This window comes from Diachasmimorpha longicaudata, chromosome 7 (genome assembly GCF_034640455.1).
Source record: "Diachasmimorpha longicaudata isolate KC_UGA_2023 chromosome 7, iyDiaLong2, whole genome shotgun sequence".
Classification (NCBI taxonomy): domain Eukaryota; kingdom Metazoa; phylum Arthropoda; class Insecta; order Hymenoptera; family Braconidae; genus Diachasmimorpha; species Diachasmimorpha longicaudata.
In genome coordinates this window covers 8,851,688-8,871,923 of record NC_087231.1, presented here as the reverse complement: position 1 = coordinate 8,871,923, position 20,236 = coordinate 8,851,688, and the positions used below count along the sequence as shown (strand labels likewise).

The 20,236-nt window shown below is 38.5% G+C and overlaps 2 protein-coding genes and 1 long non-coding RNA gene across 14 annotated transcripts in view; 1 reads left to right on the top strand and 2 right to left on the bottom strand.

Annotated features, from left to right (window-relative positions):
- LOC135164396 (uncharacterized) overlaps positions 1-1,357 on the bottom strand; it is a 32,663-nt gene extending 31,306 nt beyond the window's left edge. For both annotated transcript variants that reach the window (XM_064124677.1, XM_064124678.1), the window contains exon 1: positions 1,106-1,357. The gene's annotated coding sequence lies outside the window, so the exon portion shown is untranslated. The remainder of the gene's footprint in view (positions 1-1,105) is intronic.
- A 3,496-nt stretch (positions 1,358-4,853) lies between these two features.
- Positions 4,854-20,236, bottom strand: part of LOC135164398 (insulin-like receptor) — a 42,995-nt gene continuing 27,612 nt past the window's right edge. For 5 of the 8 annotated variants that reach the window (XM_064124679.1, XM_064124680.1, XM_064124681.1 and 2 more), the window contains exons 3-8: positions 16,800-16,974; positions 16,076-16,334; positions 14,338-14,443; positions 11,113-14,261; positions 10,724-10,968; positions 4,854-10,620 (exon numbers count right to left, since the gene is read on the bottom strand). In XM_064124679.1, coding sequence (XP_063980749.1) covers positions 9,960-10,620; positions 10,724-10,968; positions 11,113-14,261; positions 14,338-14,443; positions 16,076-16,334; positions 16,800-16,974 — 4,595 coding nt within the window. In that variant the 3' untranslated portion in view covers positions 4,854-9,959. Of the gene's footprint in view, positions 10,621-10,723; positions 10,969-11,112; positions 14,262-14,337; positions 14,444-16,004; positions 16,335-16,799; positions 16,975-17,061; positions 17,367-17,396; positions 17,415-20,236 lie in introns of those variants that run through there. The other 3 variants (XM_064124686.1, XM_064124685.1, XM_064124687.1) reach the window with 3 other exon arrangements.
- Positions 17,461-19,438, top strand: LOC135164409 (uncharacterized). Of its 4 annotated transcripts, none has more exons than XR_010299291.1 (3): positions 17,461-18,190; positions 18,267-18,590; positions 18,721-19,438. It is a non-coding gene; the product is annotated as an uncharacterized LOC135164409 (long non-coding RNA). The 4 variants fall into 4 exon arrangements; XR_010299290.1 differs by having other exon boundaries at positions 17,465-18,190; positions 18,267-18,543; XR_010299289.1 differs by having other exon boundaries at positions 17,467-18,190; positions 18,267-18,525.

The window sequence follows — 20,236 nt, the reverse complement described above, 5'->3', positions numbered from 1 at the left end:
TTTTCGTAAACGGAGATAATGAAAGAAGTAATAAAAAAATTATGAGATAAATATGTGAATGAAATACCGGGCCGGGGGAGAATAAAATTTCCTTTGACCTTTAAAGCTTGTACGGTCAATGTGTCGCCTGTATAAGAACATTACATTGTCTTTAAACTTTCACGTGACTCTGCAAACTCCATAATTGCAACCGCTAAGAAGGTCGGCTAGTGAGGAAAGAGGTGATAAATAATACTACAGGAGATACATTTAAATGTTGTTGGAGTAATCCTCACGTCTCGCTTGACGTTTTTATTCGATACGAGCTGACGCAATGGATTGTTTTATCGTATTCCATTACAGATTCAACAGACGCATGATCATCAACTCGTTGACAATTACCGTGACAGATCGCAAAAAGAAATGATCACACAACATTGGAGATACGACGCCTATAAACCCCCACACTGATGCCATAAATCACACCTGGAGCTACTTCACTTCCACATGAAGAAAATAGGAAATAGTGTGAGGGAATAGCGGTGAGGTTTTCCTTATCTACGGGACTTTTGTCATAAATCGATGAAAATGTCACCAGTTTAAAAAATTCCTATCTCTCGAGTTCTCCAGTATCGTTTCCATTTCATGAACTCAAGAGACAAAAATATGCGAATTCCTGGTGGATATGTACAACATTCCTGAAAAGGATGGGAATGCCACCTACGAAGGAAGGAAATGCTAAACAGGAGGCAAAACAGGCCATTTAAGGACTGCGGAAAAACATCGTAAATCATCCCGAAATGTCAACATTCATCTTCAAAACGTAATTATCGTTGGATGATTTTTCAACTGCGAAGGAAGTCCTAAACAAGTAAACCAGGAAACCAAGAGGTAAACCTACCCACAACCATCTAGGGATCGTGGGAAGTCATGAAAAATCACTCCAAAAAGTCACCATTCACCCGGTCAATTAATCAAAATCAACTGGAAAAAATTCCGTAACAGTTACATGTTTTTTGTCTTTACTGGAAAAAATCTCATTATTAATGGCTGCCAGTATGCAGTGAAACACCGAATGGCCACAGAAACCCATAAAAAAAATATCATTCCAGCACTGAAAACTCACCGTAAACTCCGGAGTCACCTCAAAAAATTCTCCAACACTTGGATAAATCTTCAAATTCCAAAATATCAGTAATTCATCGTCACAAGTCACGTTATCTCATTTTATCATCTCCATAAACAAATAAGTAAAATAAACAGATCAAGTTTTCGTACTCCCAAGTTCTGCTCCAAATTACCGAAGCAAAATTGTGAGAGGATTTGGAACTCGGTCAGTGAATAATTCGTAAAATCCACATTCTCGTGTCCCGCAATGACCGCGACTTCACGTGTTTACCGAGTAAATAAATAAATAAACATGAAAAATAGATGGAAACGTCCATTCGGTAGAACGCGCGTCGGTGAACTGGTGGGCAGCAGCCGGTAGGCTGACTTTCTTCCATGCCGGATCGCCCCTTTGATTACAAACACCGTCATTCTCCCCCTTTCCCCCTCTTCCCATCCCCCCTCTCCACCCCCCTTGAATCGAGTGTTTCGTATTCACGTGTGTGCGCAGTATGAGCACAAGTGAGAGAAGGATACAGGGCCTATCCTCCTCCTCCCCCCCCGCGCCCCTCGTCGACAGGTTGGTTGCCGAGGAAGAAGACGCAGAAGAGGAAGGAATGGAGAAATGAGGATGAAGAGGTATGAAGCTAAAAGATGCTGTGGGTAAGTCAGTGTTTCATTTCCTCCCTTCTCTGGTTGCCCATAGCCCATCTAAAACCACCAAGTGTACATCACTCGTTCCATATTATCCTGTATCGACTTTCCATAACGATTATCCCCGGTAAAGAAATGTTGAGGAAGGTGAGCGAGAGAGGAGGCCTGTATGTGTGTGTGGTTGTTGTTGTTTTTTAAAATTTTTCATGGGGTTCTTTCTTCAGCTCGGAGTAAACCTGGAGGCGAACGACGTTAGCCTCAGGCTCACTCCCGTAAAATTCCGTATTTATGCGTTGAGTTACTGATTTGCAACAGGTTCACCGGCTCAATGTGTGGAAACCCCACGGGAAATACTGTTCCCATGGTTTATCAATTATCCGGTATTTTTTTTTTGCTACAGTTATTTTTGTTGGTTTTTTTTCAGCACCGTGGGCTTTACTAGACGAGTCGACAGTAGTGGTAACAGGTTGACGTGTTTAGCAGGGTACCTGAAATTCCAGAGACGAAACCCACCTTTCTTTCCAGGCGAGGAGACACCTCGGGTAAGTGTGGTCTACAGACTGGCTGATGTACGAGCCACTGTGAGGTACTCTTTAACGGTATATCTCAAACATTTGCCCGAGATCTGGGTTGCTGGGGTACATTGGTATGCCGGTTTCGTACTTACACTTGTGGTACTGAGATTATAAGACCATCTGTGGTTGCATTATCGGTGGTCTTGTAATTCTGCGGTTGGAATGTTTGGAGAGGATTATGTAATTGTTTGGCGGTGGCTGATATTTTTTTTTTTGCCGCAAAGGAAAATGGAGGGAATTATTTCTTTGGGGACAAATATGTTGATTGGGAGGAATGAAAGGTGGGCATTATTCTCAGCTTCGGAAGATTTATTCAGGGACTTTTTTATACGAGGCATTTGACGGTAAGAGGAACGTTTCAGGGAATCGAAGTCGCGGGGGAAAAGAAAGTTTTGAGGAACATGCTACCGATTTTTCGAAATTCCACCTCAATTATTAGGCATTATGAGGTATTAGCTAATGGTACGGTTTTGTAGGAATTAATTTCTCATTTTTGGGAATTTTAACCGCGACCGATTTCACTTTGTGTTTTCATACTATTCGTTTTAATATCTTCTACCTAGATCAATAAAAACTGATCCCTGTTTATACGAAATTTTCTAAATTTATTCCCCTGTTCGGTTTTTCTAATTGAAAATCCTGGGACTCGTTCTAACTTGGGTAAAATTGTAGATGGAAACTTGTTTGGCATTATCGCCTTTAAAAGGATTACTAAAAATATGATTTTTTATTGAATGAACAGTCGTGTTCATTTTATCACGATTTGACGATAAATGTTGACATTTTGAGAGTAATTCGGCCGAATAACGGACAACACATGGTACATCAGTAACTACTCTGTAACTACGTTACATACATCCTCACGTGAACTACTGTCCACTTCGTGAATGTAACTTACAGTTGACTTGGGATTGCATCGAGGCGTGTTGGGAATTCGATCTCCATATTCCACGGAATTCAACAGTTGGCATGTAAGAGGTTCAGATCAAACCGATCATCGTGATTTTCCCACAAGTGTCGGGTCACTTGAAGTAGGATTGCGATTACTCATGAGATAGAAGCAGTTGCTTTTGTGAAAGCGAATATTTTAAGTTTTTTGTTTATTAATGAATTTCCTTTTATGCATCTCTGGGATGCAACTTAACGAGAGGTGCGGGAAAGAAGGGTTGTAATGATTCTATGATTGCTGAAAATGCAACGAGAAAAACCTGCCTGGCGCCTGCCTTGACTTCCATGACCCAAATAGGTACAATTATTAGTTTCTAATGTATTATTTTTTAATGTAAAGTATCGTAATTGGATTGAGTGGTGATAATTACCTCCCAATTTTCGAGCAATTCCATTCACTGTTGATTTCACCTGAATATATTTTCTATTCATGTTTTCTCATTCTCTCTTTTTCATTATGAATCAGAGAGAATTCCAGTGGAGTATATTGACTCTCAAATGAGGACAAATCCCTCGTAATTCATCGATTTACACTAATGGGATAATTTGCACTTTCCAGTGGTTATTCTTTCCGCAAAAAACAAAGGATCCAATGAAAGTAACAGATTGCATCTCTGTAATTTCCCATCGGATATACAAAACGTAATTTATTGTTTGAAAAATTCACGAGCAAGTGAAATTGAAAATTATACTGTACTTGAATAATTCAGAACGTTATTGCATTAAAAACTCCCCTAGACTACCGGGTAAAGCGTTGAGGAGTCCATTTGCGCGTAACTTCAGCGGTTGAAGTATCGCACAGGTGAGTATCCTCGTCTTTCAAGCTGGGGGGCCACTTCTGCCGGCTAGTGGGCAGAGAAGTGGGATCCTGAAACAGGTGATAACGGTATATACGCAGAGGTTGAAGGCACTCCTCGATAAGTCAACTAAGCAATTCGATGAAAAAACATGTGAAAATAATACCAAAAACCTTGACTGTTTTTCTTGGGTAATAAAATTCATTGAGACATCATCCGAGACCTTGACCAACAGAACCGGATGTATAGCTTAAGCCCCGTCTCTGTGTCACATGTTGAGCACAATTTGCACTTAAGAGTGTTCAGAAGCCTCTCAAGTGGCACGCGGTCCGATTTACTTTACCCTCAAGCGTCGGGGCACAAAAAATTCTTTCCGGTTAATTTCAAAGCAACATGCACTCAATCATTCATTTGTGTGCACAAAGAGATGAGGCAAAAAAAATTAATGGGTGAACTTTAATCCAAAAATATTTCGATCGTGATGAAAGTGAAATGTAAAATTGAAATTTTATTTGTGATTGAATTGCTTGGTTGCGAAAAAAAAATGACAAAGAAATGGTCTTGAAATGAACGAATCGAGGTCGTCGGGTCGATCTCTCGTAGGTGCCTTCAGGCACTTGTGTTTTGCACTGGGGCTGGTTAAATGAATACACTGAGAATGCAGGAAAACGTGAGCACCGTTTCTTCCCAGGGTCTTTTCTTGAATGAAGCGCAGCACGCGAGGCACTTCAGCGTTTCACTGTTGGTGGAATAAAGAATGATAGTCTATTCACAGATGCATCTATTCATGATGTGAAATAATAAATGGGGTATTTAATCAAAATAAATAAGAATTAATTACATTCACTTGAAGACTCTCTTTTTCAATCTAAAGTTCAAGTACATTCTGCACTTTTTCTTTTTCCTATTTTCATCCTTTTCATGCTCAGGATTTTTTTTTCGTTCTTGATATTAATGCTGGAATTATCTCATAAGTACACTATTTTAATTTTCTTATGACCTAAATGAGGAATTTAATAAATACAGCAGGAATAGTCACTCAGAGAGAGAGTAAGATCCATTCAACGATTTTTTTCGATTGTTTCTTTTATTAAAAAAGTGGTATTTGGTAAATAAAATTTGTTTTTCCTCCCTCATTGCATACAGCATTAACGTAATCATAATTGTTTATATATAATATAGTCAGATAATCAGATATTACATTAGGTAAGCACGATTCGGACAGACTATGTCTTCCCGATTATTCATTTTATAATTTTCATTAAAACAAAAATTCTCTTATTCAGCTCAAATATGCAGCTGCTGAGGAACTGCCATTTGTCCATTTCTTTGAACAATCCTATAGTATATATTACAGTTAGCATTAAATACAATTAATCGATAGTGGTGTTTTGTTCTCCATTTCTCAATTTATTTATTTAATTTTGAGATGTTTCTCAGGGCTCGATTAGTCGCACTTCAAGCGTGAAACGTAGGCTTGGCTAAGACGCCGCAGAACACTCATCTTTTAGGTTTCAAATGATTTCGTTCGTATTCTGTGGCTTTACATTTAAATTTCCATTCAAATTCATTAAAATTCGTAGTGTCACGATTGGTTTAAGTCCTAAATATTATATTTACGCATTCACAAATTTGATGTTCCTTCATTGTGGCAATGACGCGAGTCATAGAGCTCGTGATCATAAGTTCCAGTAATTTTTCCTCATTCGTGTTTTTGAGGGATCGATTTATCATTCCGCTTTTATCCTAATTTATCTTTTTCAATAGCTAAATTCACCCCTTACACTCCTCGATAACTGTGAAATGAACGAGAGATGCGCATGATTTATGGTGAATTTGCAGAAGCGCATTTGGAATATGATGAGCATGTAACGATATGATATTGCATGTCAGCCATATCTTATTTTTTAATTAATGTTTTTTTATGCATTAGATTTTTCGATGAATGCTAACGACTCACAAGATTACGTATACCCAATTATGTCACATTTATTTCACGTTCGAACGTAAAACATTTCTGAAGTTATCAAATTCAAAGAGAAGTTACGATGGTGAATTTGGTTTGAAAAAAATTTAACATTTATATTTCACGTAAAAACAAATTGCGCACTCGCTTTAATTTTACGAAATACGCTCATATCTGTGTTTATGTTCCCCGATGGCAATTGGTAGGAACATTTAGTTTAACAATACCGGAAGTTCATCATGTTAATGTTTACTCTCGTGTTGATAAAAAAATATATTGACGCAAGCATCAACTGCTGCCCCCAAATGTTCTGTTGATTTAATTTTCACCACAACAATCACCGCTTACTATTTAAACTGTCAGTGTTTTCATTTTCATCTATTTCATTGAACTTTCGGAAGTAAGAGGACTAGAGAATTGGTAAAACTGAAATTGTACATTGAAAAGTCGTCTGTTGTCTTTGTCTTCAGAACAAAAATGAAATTCTGCGAGGCACCGCGGTGTGATAATGGTTATTGAGCAAACCTATGAATTTGAGCACGTTTAATTAGAGATCTATTCATTGTGTCTATTATTAAGTGTTTAATAGACAATTGCACACTGCTGCAACAAATGTCTGATGATTGTTGATCTCTTAAAAAAACCTGCCCTCTTCGATTTTCACCTCTTCAAAAAATTTTCTATCCGCTACTCGACTATTTTTCATTCTGCTATTTGATTGCACTATTTCAATTTCTTAGTTAATGTCAATTGTTATTTTCTAAATGCTCCATTCAGGAGCACTGAATGAGTTTCAAAACGATACGCATATTGTTTTATGTTATCAACAACTTCAAGGGATAACCACTCAAGGAGAAATTCCGCTCGGTGAATTATTGCGGTAGTTAGTAAAATTAAAACACTATACATTGCAAGCAATTTTCCTGCAATTCAAGCTGCATCTAATTTTCTCATACTGTGAATTTAACATCAAATCGTTTATCAATTTTTAAACTGAATTCGTAACGGAAATTACGCAGTCATTGGCTGGTTTTTTAAATTAAAAAATACGAAACTTTTAATGTAATGGTACCGTTCGCACTCGGAGAGAAATAATTAGCTATCATGGTTATTGAATACTTTGTTCCGTACAACTGACGAAGAGTTTCGGGCCTTCAGTCACCGACTCTGAATTCCAGCCAAACATAGCCAGGACATATAATTTTTAAATCAGGATACTGAGGTTCTGAAATCGAATACTACGAATTTTGGAACTACAAATCTTGAGCTTCTCAAATTGGCATTCTTGTTTTCTCCAATTGTCTTCCTTAATCATAATGAGACATCGAAACTGGTACTGCACCCAATGATTTCTTTTTTGAAGAATTCAAGGCTCTCGATTTCAGCATCTCAGCGTTGGAAGTCATAAACCTTCATTCTCTGTGTTGTTAAAAAATGTAAATTTTTACTTGATATTACAAGAGCAATTTTCAGCAGTATAGGAAAAACTTGTACAGCCTCAAAAAGGGAAACAATGAAGCTATTGAATTGCGGATACGAATTCTAAAGCTGCAACGTGAGACTTTATGTGCCTATCGTGTACAATTTGAATGAGAATAAGGGAAGTTTGTATTTGTATCCACGGTACTCTGTTTCATAAGTTCATTCAAGCATCAACCAAACTTTTCCTATTAATTTAAATTAATGTCTAGTTGTGTCACGAGGATAGTTGATTTTTTTTTGCATTGAGTAGCTGTGAATCGAGCGCGTAGTCTCAGTACAATGAAAGAAATAATACGTTGAACAGCGCCTTGTTTTCACTCACTCAAATTCCAAGCACATGTTAATATCCACAGATTTTTTTATGTTTACAATTAAAGTTCAAACATTGCTCTTTCGACGTGTCCAGCTCTCTTGATATCGATCCAATAGTTCTCGTCTGTAGTGTATGCAAATATATGTCTAATCTCTCAATAATCTAAGCAATAACTTTTTTATTTTCCTCCCATCATTCAAAAATTTTACTAGTCATTTGAATACTTGAAAATACGAGCGAGGCTTTTGGTTTTTTAAACTATTTTACATAATACATTGAGTATGCGACTGACGCCGCAATATCTGAGTTGATAACATTTTTCACGGAAAAACTGTTGTTTCTGTATTTTATGCGGGTAACGTGTAATACATTTCGTAAGCGGTATTGTTATTACTCCAGTTTGAGAGTCCTTCATATTTTTTTCTTATGTATTTCGAGGGTTAACGCGTTTATGTGAATTTTCTTATTATTGGCACTGACATGAGGCAGTAGAGTGTGAGTTCAACTGTGAAAGGAAAGCAGGCAAAATGATAATGATACATCAAGTAGAGTCAAAGATGAGAAATTAAAATTATGATGACTGAGAGAAGTACCTCAATTATCGAAATATATTTTTATCGATCAAGAGAGAGCTAAGCTATGAATAATTATTAATTTTTTTCTCACTTCCCTTTCCTTCTGCCTAACGATTTTTTTTTCATTTTTTTAGCTACGAAAAATTTCTAGGATGAATTGTGGGCTAATTACTAAAAGATTTACATTTTTCATTTTCCTATTTATTAGTTTTTCCTTCCTTTTTTTCATTACTTTGTTACAATTGATACGTTTACGTTTATATTCTGTACAAAAAAATGTTTTTCCTCCGTTCAACTATTCACTTCCTTCATCGGTATTATCGGTCAACTTCTTTTTGTTAATTAAATTCTTCTTCAACGTATTGGTTTTTACCATGTAATAACGTGTAAAGCATTAAAAATAAATGTAGGTACTTTCTATTAGGTCACTGGTACTAGAATTAATTACCATTATTTGCTAAAAAATATGTTGTTTTTTTTAACTCAAAGCGGACATGTTGCGAAGTGAATGAGAAAAAAATAAGGATGGCATTTTTTCATTAACGCATGAACAATGAACAAAAACATTGTGGAACTATTCATATTGTTTTCGTTTTTTTTTCACTTACTGGGAAGGGGAGAGGATTATGATGAGATTTTACAGGGAGAGGGACAGAGGGGCGGGGATTAGCTAATCAGTCTTGTATTTGAGGCTCATTATATCTAGTTTCAACTGTATTGCGTTGCTCGTATGTACATTTCCACCTTTTCTATCATTCTTTATATTATTTTTTTTTCTCAGTTCGTTTCTGATTTTCAAATGATTTATTCATCATTAAAATTGGGAGAGAGAAGGATCAGTATTTCATTTGTCCGTTAATCAATCTTGACTCTCACTGGGTAAAAAATACAGTCTGTATGCTCTCATATATTAATAATTAAAAGCATATTTCCTCTGTTTTCAATTAAATTCTTGAATAATAAATTATTATTCTCTGATTTGTTTTGATCAGCAAACAATAATAGCATGGTAAAGGCTATTTCAAATGAATATTAATGATTTTTCCATGAGATATTGATAACGAACGAAATATTGACCTTAGAAAAGTAATATCTTACGTCATTTATTATTTCTGAAGCCTGAACTTTTAATCGCAATGTTTTTCGTTTCTCTTTAAAAAAGCAGCTAGCCTCCTACGTAATTTATTTCAAACGATGAGTTATCAGTTAGTACCGCTAAGCGTAAGATTGAGTTCTAGCGCCCTTTTTAATATTTTTCGTGCGTAGAATTGACGAAAATGTGATTAATTTCACTGGGATAAATTTACCTCATATGAACAATTTTAAATACCATCTCGGCAATTATATAACATATCATAAGGAAATGAAAAAATGGATACGAAATTAGTTAATCATTCTCGAAAAGTTATAACTCATTGCATAATGATTTGAAATCAAAATTCAACCACACATGGTGATTATTCTCATTGGTGAACTTTACGATGTCAATGATTTTGTCATTTGAAACTCTAAGGGATTTGTATAAAAGCTCCTCAACGTTAAATTCCGTGAAATTCTCAAGGACTACGTTGTTGTACCACCGATATAACCATTATTAAGATTCTCCGTTTTTTTAGAATAATCAACTGATTTATCTTTATCGTCGTCGGATATTACATCAGCCTCGACCTCAACAGGCGTTGGAAATGTTATTTTCAGGGAGACAGTGTCTTTAGTTTCAATTGACGATATTGCCTCAGCACTGCGGTTCTCATAATCAGGGGTTTTAACGTGAAGCATATTTCGTCCACGATTGCTATTCAACGAAGCATTTAGATTCTGTGGACTCAGTGAATTTTGCCCCGAAACAGGACTGATACTGTTGCATGGAGGACTATTTTTCGAAATGGACGGGGAAGTTTTAACTGACGTCAGGCCCTCCTCAACGAATGGAAAATCATGATGATTATGGTTTGAGGTTAAGGGTAAGGAACCACCACCGGTTCCACCGTCTAATTCATCGAAGCCTGTTTTAAGGGGTAATTTTGAGGAATTCAAGTCTTGTAAGTTTGTTACTAGTTTTGAATTTTCCCCGAGTAGCGCAGGGCCATGCCGTAAATTTCCACTATTTTTCCCACCCTTCGGCTCTATGCTGGCAAAATCACCAAAATCACGACGCAGAGGGGCCTTCTCGTCGCCCCCAACTTGATCCTCACGAACCTCTTCAATAGTTAGATCGAAATCCCTGGAAAAGAGTTGAAAATTTTCATTCGGTAAATCAAATATTAAAAACGCGAAGTAGAGTATGTCTTGCGAAGGATTCTGAGTATTTTTTTTCTTAAACTTACTTGTCGATCCCTGGGGAGTTTTGACTGTTTTGATTTCTCGCCTCAATTCCGTCTGGACTGTGGTAAAAGCTGACATCTGAGAAGCCCTCGAGTTCCATCTCTTCCAGTAACATCGTGGCAATGTCGATGAATGTCGGCCTTTTGTTGACTTTTTGATTCCAAGTCGTTCTCATTAGAAAGTACAGAGAATCCGGACAGTTCTCGGGTCGTTCCATCACACCTCCATCAATCACATATCTCAATACCTGAAAGCAGAGTTACGGTGAACAATTTTGGGATTTACGCGATTACGTACACAAAATCGTAAAAAGACCTCCTCCGACGAACGATCAACTTAGTTAATCTCCCATGTAAATGACTAATTTGATTAATGGACGACCATAATTTACCTGATCATTAGAGAGACCTTGATACGGCTGCGAAGCGAGGGTAACCATTTCCCACAGTACCACACCATAACTCCATACATCCGAAGAACTCGTGAAAACTCCATCCTTGAGACTCTCCGGTGCCATCCACCTAACCGGAAGTAGTCCCTTGGTCCCCTTCCGATAGTAATCAGTCTCATAAATATCCCTAGTCATTCCAAAATCTCCAATTTTCACGGTCAAATCTTCAGCAACCATGCAATTACGAGCTGCCAAATCACGATGAACAAATTTCTTAGCGGATAGATAAGCCATTCCATCAGCAATCTCCACGGCCATTCTTAATATCCGCTGCAACGTAGGTGGATGCCTCGCCAAATGAGTCAGACTGTCACACTGTTCGGGCCTATGACTCCTCAAATAAGTCTTCAAATCTCCATTCACCATTAATTCCATAACAACAAGAGTCGGCTGACCACGTGATACAACACCAAGTAGCCTAACAACATGATGGGTGTTAAAGGCCTTCATAACAGATGCCTCATTGAGAAATTCAATTCTCTCCCGATCAGTGGCATTCTCATTGACTGTTTTAACAGCACACTTGACTTCTGGTTTTCCCTTGACAATATCCTTGGCAAAGCCCTCGTAAACCATTCCAAACGAGCCATTACCAAGTTCCCTCAGCAATCTAATTTTCTTTCTCGGCATTTCCCACTCATCCGGCACATAAACAGTACTAACATATTCAGGATTGACAGTGGCAATGAGCCGACTGGGCATATTGTGTATAAGCTTGCGTTTGAATAGCCACACACCACTGAAGAACAGAACAAAAGTCATGGCGAATGCACACCAAAGGATAATACGAAGAACTCCATTGGGATTATACTCAGCTACATAAAAGTACTGCGTCTCAGAGTCAGCCCCAGCTCCTGCAAGACTGGTGGCCCTCACCTTCACCGAGTAATTACCACTCGCCAGATCCTTGAGTACGTAAGATTTACCAGCAGCGGCAAAGTCACGCTGAGTTATGCAGATGGGTGTTGCTTGAAAATTCTGAATATCAATGCGCTTGTACTCAATGTGGTAAGTAACAATGATACCATTGGGCTGTTTCGGCTCGTCCCACTCGAGTTTCACCATTTGCTGGCTATTGTTACCACCAATGAGTTCGTATTTGAATGAGCCCGCTGGTATATTGTCAGCCCCCTCAAGCTGAAGTGTACGATATGTTCGCATTGTTTTAGTCGAGCAGAGATCAGTTTCATTAGCCACTTGCTGACGACAAGCCTGAATCTCGATATTGTACGCCGCGAAATTTCGTAAATTTCTCATGACAAATGACTTGTTGTCACTGGGTACGCGACGCTCGAATGAAATAATTCCACCGTTCAGAAATTTATCAGGGGCTGGTTGTTGATGAGGCGGTTCAGCTGCACGTTTGCGTATAGAAGTGACCAATTCGTGTCCAAAATCAGTCTTGATGCTTGAGCTATCGACAACAACCCCGAAAAATTCATCATAGATTGAATCCTCAGGCTCTCCAATGATTGAGTAGCCATTAGTATTTCTCTTTCTTCGATTATTAATCCTCTTGACGTACACACGATTGTGCAGGGCGTCCTCAAAGGCAATAGAGCTCGAAGCTTCCTTCTCCCTCATTAATTGATCAGACTCTCGATCAGCGCAGTCGCATGCTGCTTGCTCCGGGATTTTGGTAAGCTCACGCTCTGTCTCAGCGCGTTTACGCTCCTCCTCCACTCGTTCCGCTTCTGTTCTCTTTTCAGGCAAATGCATTGGCTCTTTGCAGTAATTCCTCTGCGCAAGAAATGTCGGATCGTCCGGCTCCCATTTACCAACGATACGGTAATGCGTTAGATTGCCATTTGAATTTGTCGGCTCGGTCCAGTGAATGATCAATTCACTGCTGGAGTTGCTCCAGGTGAGAAGTACTCGAGGGGGATCTGGGGGACTTGGCAGTGTCGTGAAGTAGGTGAGCTTGCTCTGGGCTCCAGAGCGTTCAGTAGCAATAGTATATGTTTTAACATAGTAAGCATACTGAGTGTATGGTTTCAATTGCGTGAGTATGTGTGTCAAACGGGGTTCAGTTGTATCTGTGGCAGCTACATCATCAACACGCCAACGATCACCACCGCATGCGTCCCTGCCGTCGTACATTGTGACATTCTGATAGGGTGCTTCGATGAAGTAAACAACATAACCGAGGAGTGATCGAGGATCGTGATGTTGAAAGGGCTCCCAGTTTATCAAAGCTGCCTCTGATGTTCTCTTTGCCACAAATGTCTTCAGCTCGGTTACATTACAAGCAACTTTATCACCATTACTGTTGGGGGCCACTTCCAAATCGGTAAACTCCTTGAGACCGGCCTTTTGACGGAGAGTCTCGATCTTTTGGAAGCAAAGCTTTGGGTTGAAGTGGAAGAACACTTTGGCATCACCGTCAGGAGATCCAATTTTTATTCCTGGATGAGTCTCCCAGTTCCAGAGCTCTTGTAAATTTTGATTGTCCAGTACGGCTAGCGTGTACTTTCCATTGTCCAAGTATTGGCCCTTAATGCTTCGCAAATTTTTCAGGAAGTTCAAGGATATCAAAGGGAAGCTTCGCACAATCTTCAGGTAACCGTCAATTTCCTCAATCATACTCAGACTCTCCTCGAGCTCTTTCACTATATTTTTTCCTCCACGTATTTGAATTTCCAAGCTACCTTTTATGTGGGTACAACCACTGAGTTTCTGAGCTGATAGAATACTGTCTATATTTGCACCTGAGCATTCCTTCAGGCAGAGGCCATCGCACTTCTTGCATGTTGGTCTGCCATCTTTTTCCTCTTCCATGAAACCAGGGGGACAGTCTATGAGACAGGTGTTGTTGAAGGGTTTGTAGGGGTAGTCTTTTATGTTGCTGTATGCCTCGCGTGGTTTCTTCATTTTTCGACACTCATTCTCATCGATACAACGACGTTTCATGAACTTGTAGCTACCTGGTGGACAATCCTGCTTACAGCTACCATCTACAAACACGTCCTTGCATACTGTGCAATTTTGAGGGGATGCCCCCCCGTTACAACCACCGAGGCATAAGGAATGACAGCAAATTGAGGGATCGTGAGCCGCGCATGTACGGTCTCCACAAGCTTTATCACAAACTGGAAATAAAAAATGATTGGGGCAATTAGTGGTATTGTCTTTATGATTTCATTGATGGTGATGTCTTCTAATCACCTTTCTGGCAGTGTTGTCTGTTCCAGCAGAGTGTCTCGTCTTTATTCGTCTGTCGGGCTGGACAGTGTCTGTCGCAAACCGGACAGCCATTTCTTGGTTTATTTCCCTGAAGGAGGACAAATATATTGCATTACAAAATGACGAGAATTATTCATGCCATAAATTGTGTTTTTTTTTTCAATTATACAATATCAACTTTCTGTCACTGAGTGTACTTTGAATTTACATTAAATTTGCATTGCATATCAATATATTCGTTCCTATTTAAAAAATATGGATCAGACACATATTTCAGTTTCTCTATTGGCATGTGAATGCATATCTCAGTGTGTTTGACAAGGAAATAATGATGCATTTTCTTCAAAGATGGTGTGACTTTTACACGTCAGTTCTGATCAAGATGTGCGTGCATGGGAGTCATAATTAAACGTGATAATTTTTTAATTGACGTAGCTTTTAAAAGGAAGAAATAAATTTGTTTGGTTAAACTGATTTTAAAAGACATGGGGAGAATGGTACCGGCGGCGTCAACGGCACGTGCACCAATACACATCGACCAGGTTTTCACCAACATAAACGAGAGTCTTGTGATACATATATTGATACGCATACGTATTGGAATGAAGACGAAGGAGACAAACATTTCGAGGTATTACTAATGACGTATGTAGGAGGTTCTGGGGCAATGTACGCGATATTTCCGGTGTTAAACACCATGATGACGCCTACCCAACGCCGCATGCGGTATCGAGTACATTTTTGGTATAATCTTACGGCCAGGTTGGCGCGTGCAGAATGACGTAAAGTGGATTGAAAAAATTATCGTTCAGATGGAATTTCTGTTAATTCTCGGAATGATGATACAGCACATATTTATGATGAATTTCCATTATCACCGCGCGGGAAAAGAATCGGTATTAAACTACATTTCTCAAACTGGAACTACTGCTCTCGCTAAGTTTTCATTAACGTTTCTATCCGTGAAGGAGGAAAACACCAATAAAAGTACAGTCCTAACTAAGGAAAACCTCGAATAATTCCCCTCCTCCTGTAGTAATTGATTTACTACCATTGCCTTGCATTCCTCATTTTTATGTTTTCGTTTGTTTCATCTTGTTTTCGCAATGATGCAAAAACCTATTGCCCATGTGCACGAGGAACTCGCGAGAAACAAACCCGAACAAAACTGAATGTACACGTGCTTATAGTGAAGGTCGAAAAACAAATTGCGAAAGGAGGTTATTCCTTTTATCGTCATAATGGTAACATGGAAATAAGGATGTTACACACGGTGAAACATAAAATTATAGTCCTTTTAAGAGTCCCGTAGTTTTTATTCGACTTTTTCCACTCAATTCGCAACTCAATTAATTGGCTTCCACTTCTCTCTCTCTCCCAACATTTCCGCCGGAAGCACCGCTTCGTGAATCCATTCTTACGAAAATACAGAGGGAGAATTTTAATGAATCTCTTTCCTTCATTCGCGATTTTCTTTTGTAAAAGTTTTTCATCGTCGTAGTTGAAATTATTCCGCATTCCTTAAGTTCTGATCTGGGGAAACTTTCTTATGCAATTATAGTAATTGGAATCAGCATTATTTGTTTACTACCGTCACGAATTTCGAATTATTCAGGTTCAATTTTGAGTCTAACAAGGCCGTTATTTACCACAAATGCAGCAACAGCCATGTAAAAAATTAATCTGAAAATAGTATTGGGCAGGATATAATAAGAGTTACTCCAATGTGCGCAATGTCTTTTATCTCCTTGTCCTTGTCCTTGAGAATCAAGTTCCAGTCAATAGTGTCAGCGTAACACAGTGCTGGATTCTTCTCAAATCTTACTCCACCACGCAGTATGTCGGTGAGTGAATGTAGGCCAATTTCCTGCAGATGCATCATCTCAAATGCTACGAGGGCATATTCTATAAAGAGGGAGTTACCACGAATTAACGCCAAGTTGGGAAACAGTCGACCAATGCTCTTCAGACCATTTACTCTGGAAATAATAACAAAAAGCGTTAATTATCTATGAAATTGGAGTAACGGTTCAATCGATAGATAATAGATAGATAGGAAAAAATTATTCCTTAGGATCAAATACGGCTTACTCTTCTTCACAGTTCAGCAACAGAATATTTGAATCAAATCTTCAGTCTCAATTAATTACTACACGGTCTAATGAGTATTTCATCGTTCACTGTTGTTCACAGGAAACCAATCGTCTCACTCACTGAAGACGAGTAATTGAGTCTTGCCGTTGAAAATTATCAAGTATTTCTTCGCCAATTAATTTCGACGGATTTATTTGTTTCATTTCCTGGACATCTCACAACAATCTATACCTCACCCTATACCCAAACCGTTATTCATTCATTTCTATTTTAGCATTATCGATGGTTGGAAAAATTCTGTACCATAAATTACCTAGAATCAGTGAATGTTAATTCATCATTAATCTCACCTGTACAACACAAGGTATCCAGTGATCTCGACCAACTCCGGAAATGTTTGATTTATGTAGGCCGTTTCATTAGCGTGGTCTATAAGTAGAATTTGTACAAAACCCTCTACCACACGACATCCTCTTAGTCTTGAAAATTGATCCACGTGATTCCTTATGTCTATGCTTTGGCACACTAGAAAAATTCAGCATAAAAATCCCTCATTAGCATAGCACACAAACATTGTGATTATTATCATTCAATTTATTATGAATCACATGCCACTGCTTTCCTTCCGCTCCGAGCAGCTCATCAATGGCAATGGAGAATAAAAACTAAACATATAAAATTATCCTACCCTAACGAGACGATTTTCCAATAATTATAGCGAAAAAAGTTCATTACTCATAAATAAACTCGGAGCATTCATCAACACATTACGCTATCGGTTTGTTCTACATTTAAAATTGTACAATGTCAATTGACAAGTCGATGAGCTGTCATTAAAAACACACTGCTGGCGCCACATTAGTATCCATTGCACGATAACACGTACCATTCCTTTTGAAAGTATAAAAAGAAAAAGGAAGAACGTGAACCGAGAGCATTCACTCAACTTCAAAGTCGACGTCTTCCGTGATACTTCAAACTTATCGCAATAGGATTGGAGGAGAAAAAAAGCGATACTGCAGGTTGAGAGTTATCACACCCAATACTCTAAATGGATTTTTCCGTATTGCCTTGGGTAAAAGAAAAACCACAGGAAAGCCGTAAACATAGAGCTGTGAAACGAAGAATGTCAAGGGAGAAATAAAGTTGAAATTAAAATAAGAGGAATAGTAGAGCGGCATTCACCCAAACCGCTATTGTTGTTAATAATATCAACGTTTAAACACCCATCATGAGTCACTGAAATTAAAAATAAACTTCCAAGAAGCTCAGTGAATTTTCAAACAGCCACGAGGTGGCAGTTGCATCTCGGTTGGACGGTGTGAGGCGGGAGAGGTTTTCATTCATAAGAAAATATACTCGTCCATGAATGTTGCACATATGTGCATAATGCGTACAATACGTGCACGTGTATGTGGGGAAAAATTGGTCACAACTCACCAGAGACGGGAAGATAAATGTGAGAATAAATGAGAATAGATGGCAGTTGATGAGTGTTGGTGAGATACAGAGGAAAACGGAGAATTTGTTCTTTCAAAATGTTTATAATCCGATAAGCGATATCGGATCCCTTACAATTCCACCTCGTTGTCACAGATAATCTTTCGTTACATTCAATAGGTGGCCAATAAGCGCAAAAGGATTCAGTGTTTGGCTTTTCGTTACTTGGCATTAATGAGTTTGAGAATAATTTTATTGAGTGGAAATATCATTGAAAGAGTGCTGTTAATGGAATAAAAAGGTTAGAAATATTTTCAACTCTAGTCATCCAATGTAAACGCACATTTGACCAGCGCATTCCTGACACTTTCTTCAAGGTTATTGGTGTCGTTCACCCAAAGGTCGCTGTGTAACGCGCGGATGTGACCCGTTTGAGGATAAGCAACATTCTTGCAACTCACCACGAGCCCGTTGTACATACAAGCCAACTAGTCTCTAACTTGCTTCGAGAAAAATCGAATGAAAACAAGAAAAAAAAAAAGGAGAGAGTAATGGCGAATATGTGGAGGACGAAAGAATAAAGTGTATGAAGATATTGCTGACTCTTCGGCTATGCAACATTGTATTTATAAAATTGTTAGTTAATGTGCAGTTGTGAGTAATCATTGGGATCTGTGATTTGTTATTGCTTTACTCAAGTGGTGATTATATTGCTGCCTCATGATTTATTCTACATTCGCACTTTGCTGTTATTCATGCGCTTCCCAGAAGCTATCATTCCCTGGTTTTATACGACTATTATATTTTTTTTCTCTTTCGCTGTGATTTTAGAGTAGTATGAAAATTGAGGGCATTTGATGAAGGCCGAGGGTCGTAGAGACGGGAGGCACTTCCGGATGATGAAGGATGTGGTTTCATAGCGTTATGAAATAAAAGGAGAATAGAACCGGGCACAACTCGTTTGGCAGTGGAGTTGAATCGTAAACTCAGAAGAGACCTTCTCTGTAGTTATACTTCTTGTTGTTTATGAATAATGTATTTTTGAGGAATTATCTGTCACGTGCTTGTGAATAATTTCACTTCAGTAAGAATGATTCGAACGGTTCGCATTGAGGGTGATGATAAAATTCAATGTCCGTAGTCGTTCAATATTCCATTTAGCTGAACAATTTATTCCGAATCAATGGAGAATTTTCAATAAATTCTGGTGATTTTAGAAGCAATTTTTCTATTCAATGGAAATCATACAATGATGCTTTCGATCAGAAGTCAATCGTAACAACACTCAATGTCAGTGTCAGAGGCGCTCAACAATTAGAAGAGGGAAAAATAAGTCGGAACGGACGCTATCAATTTTTTTTTCTGAAGATTAAATTGCGAAAGGAAAGAGTGCACTCAGAATGATGCTCCTCATGCGATAACACCGTGGTTTTCGTTCACCGTATGTCGATATTCGTTTGGCGTATCTCGAATTGGTTGAGAGGTACTCTCCCTTCATGTCCCCCATACACAAGCGCATAAAGGGATGGAAATAAAGAGTTCGCATTTTTTTTTTCTTGTTTTTGCCCCCCTTTCCCCCTGGAGCCCACTATTTTTTCTCCTCTCAATGATGAATCCCTTCTTCTCCATTTCTCGGGTACATCCTGATGGGCCAGGTGTTGTTCTCAACAAATGTTGAAGGGCATAACCGGAAGTTGACTGTCTAGACGATTTTTTTTTTCACCGCCATTTTATCACGACCCCACAATCCACAGGGTCAACATACGCTAACCTCTTGTACTGGCCTACAGTGCGGAGTACAAATATTTATTCTTATCTTGTCGTAACAAACCGCACGCAGATTGATGGCTTCAGTAAAATTTACTTCAGCCAACGCAATGAATATTTTTTTATTATTATTCATTCGTCCCAATGCATGATTAACGTAGAAAAATTCCAGTCTACGTATATTACTGAGATATAATCTGAAATGCATTGCATTTGTGTATGTCCGCGAAAATTTTAGTGCTAATGATGTTGAATACGTATTTGATACCCGCTAAAGCTCGTTCTGAATGGATTAATAATGCTTGAATAAATTACTCTAATGAGGCTTAGAGAAATACGGAGAAACGGATGAAGAACATTAACAACTTTGGAATAGAAAAAAAAACAAGCGTGGTTTGCATGAGATTTCGACCCTGATTTTCGAGTACATGAATTCCGTGATTTATTCAACAGACGTGCTTCCAATTCTCGTAAAGTTTCATAGGTATGCCGCGTGACAATTCATTTTACAACTCTCGGAAGATTATTTCTACAAACTGAGGATTCGAATAGGCGAACGCATTCCATTGTTAGTACTGTG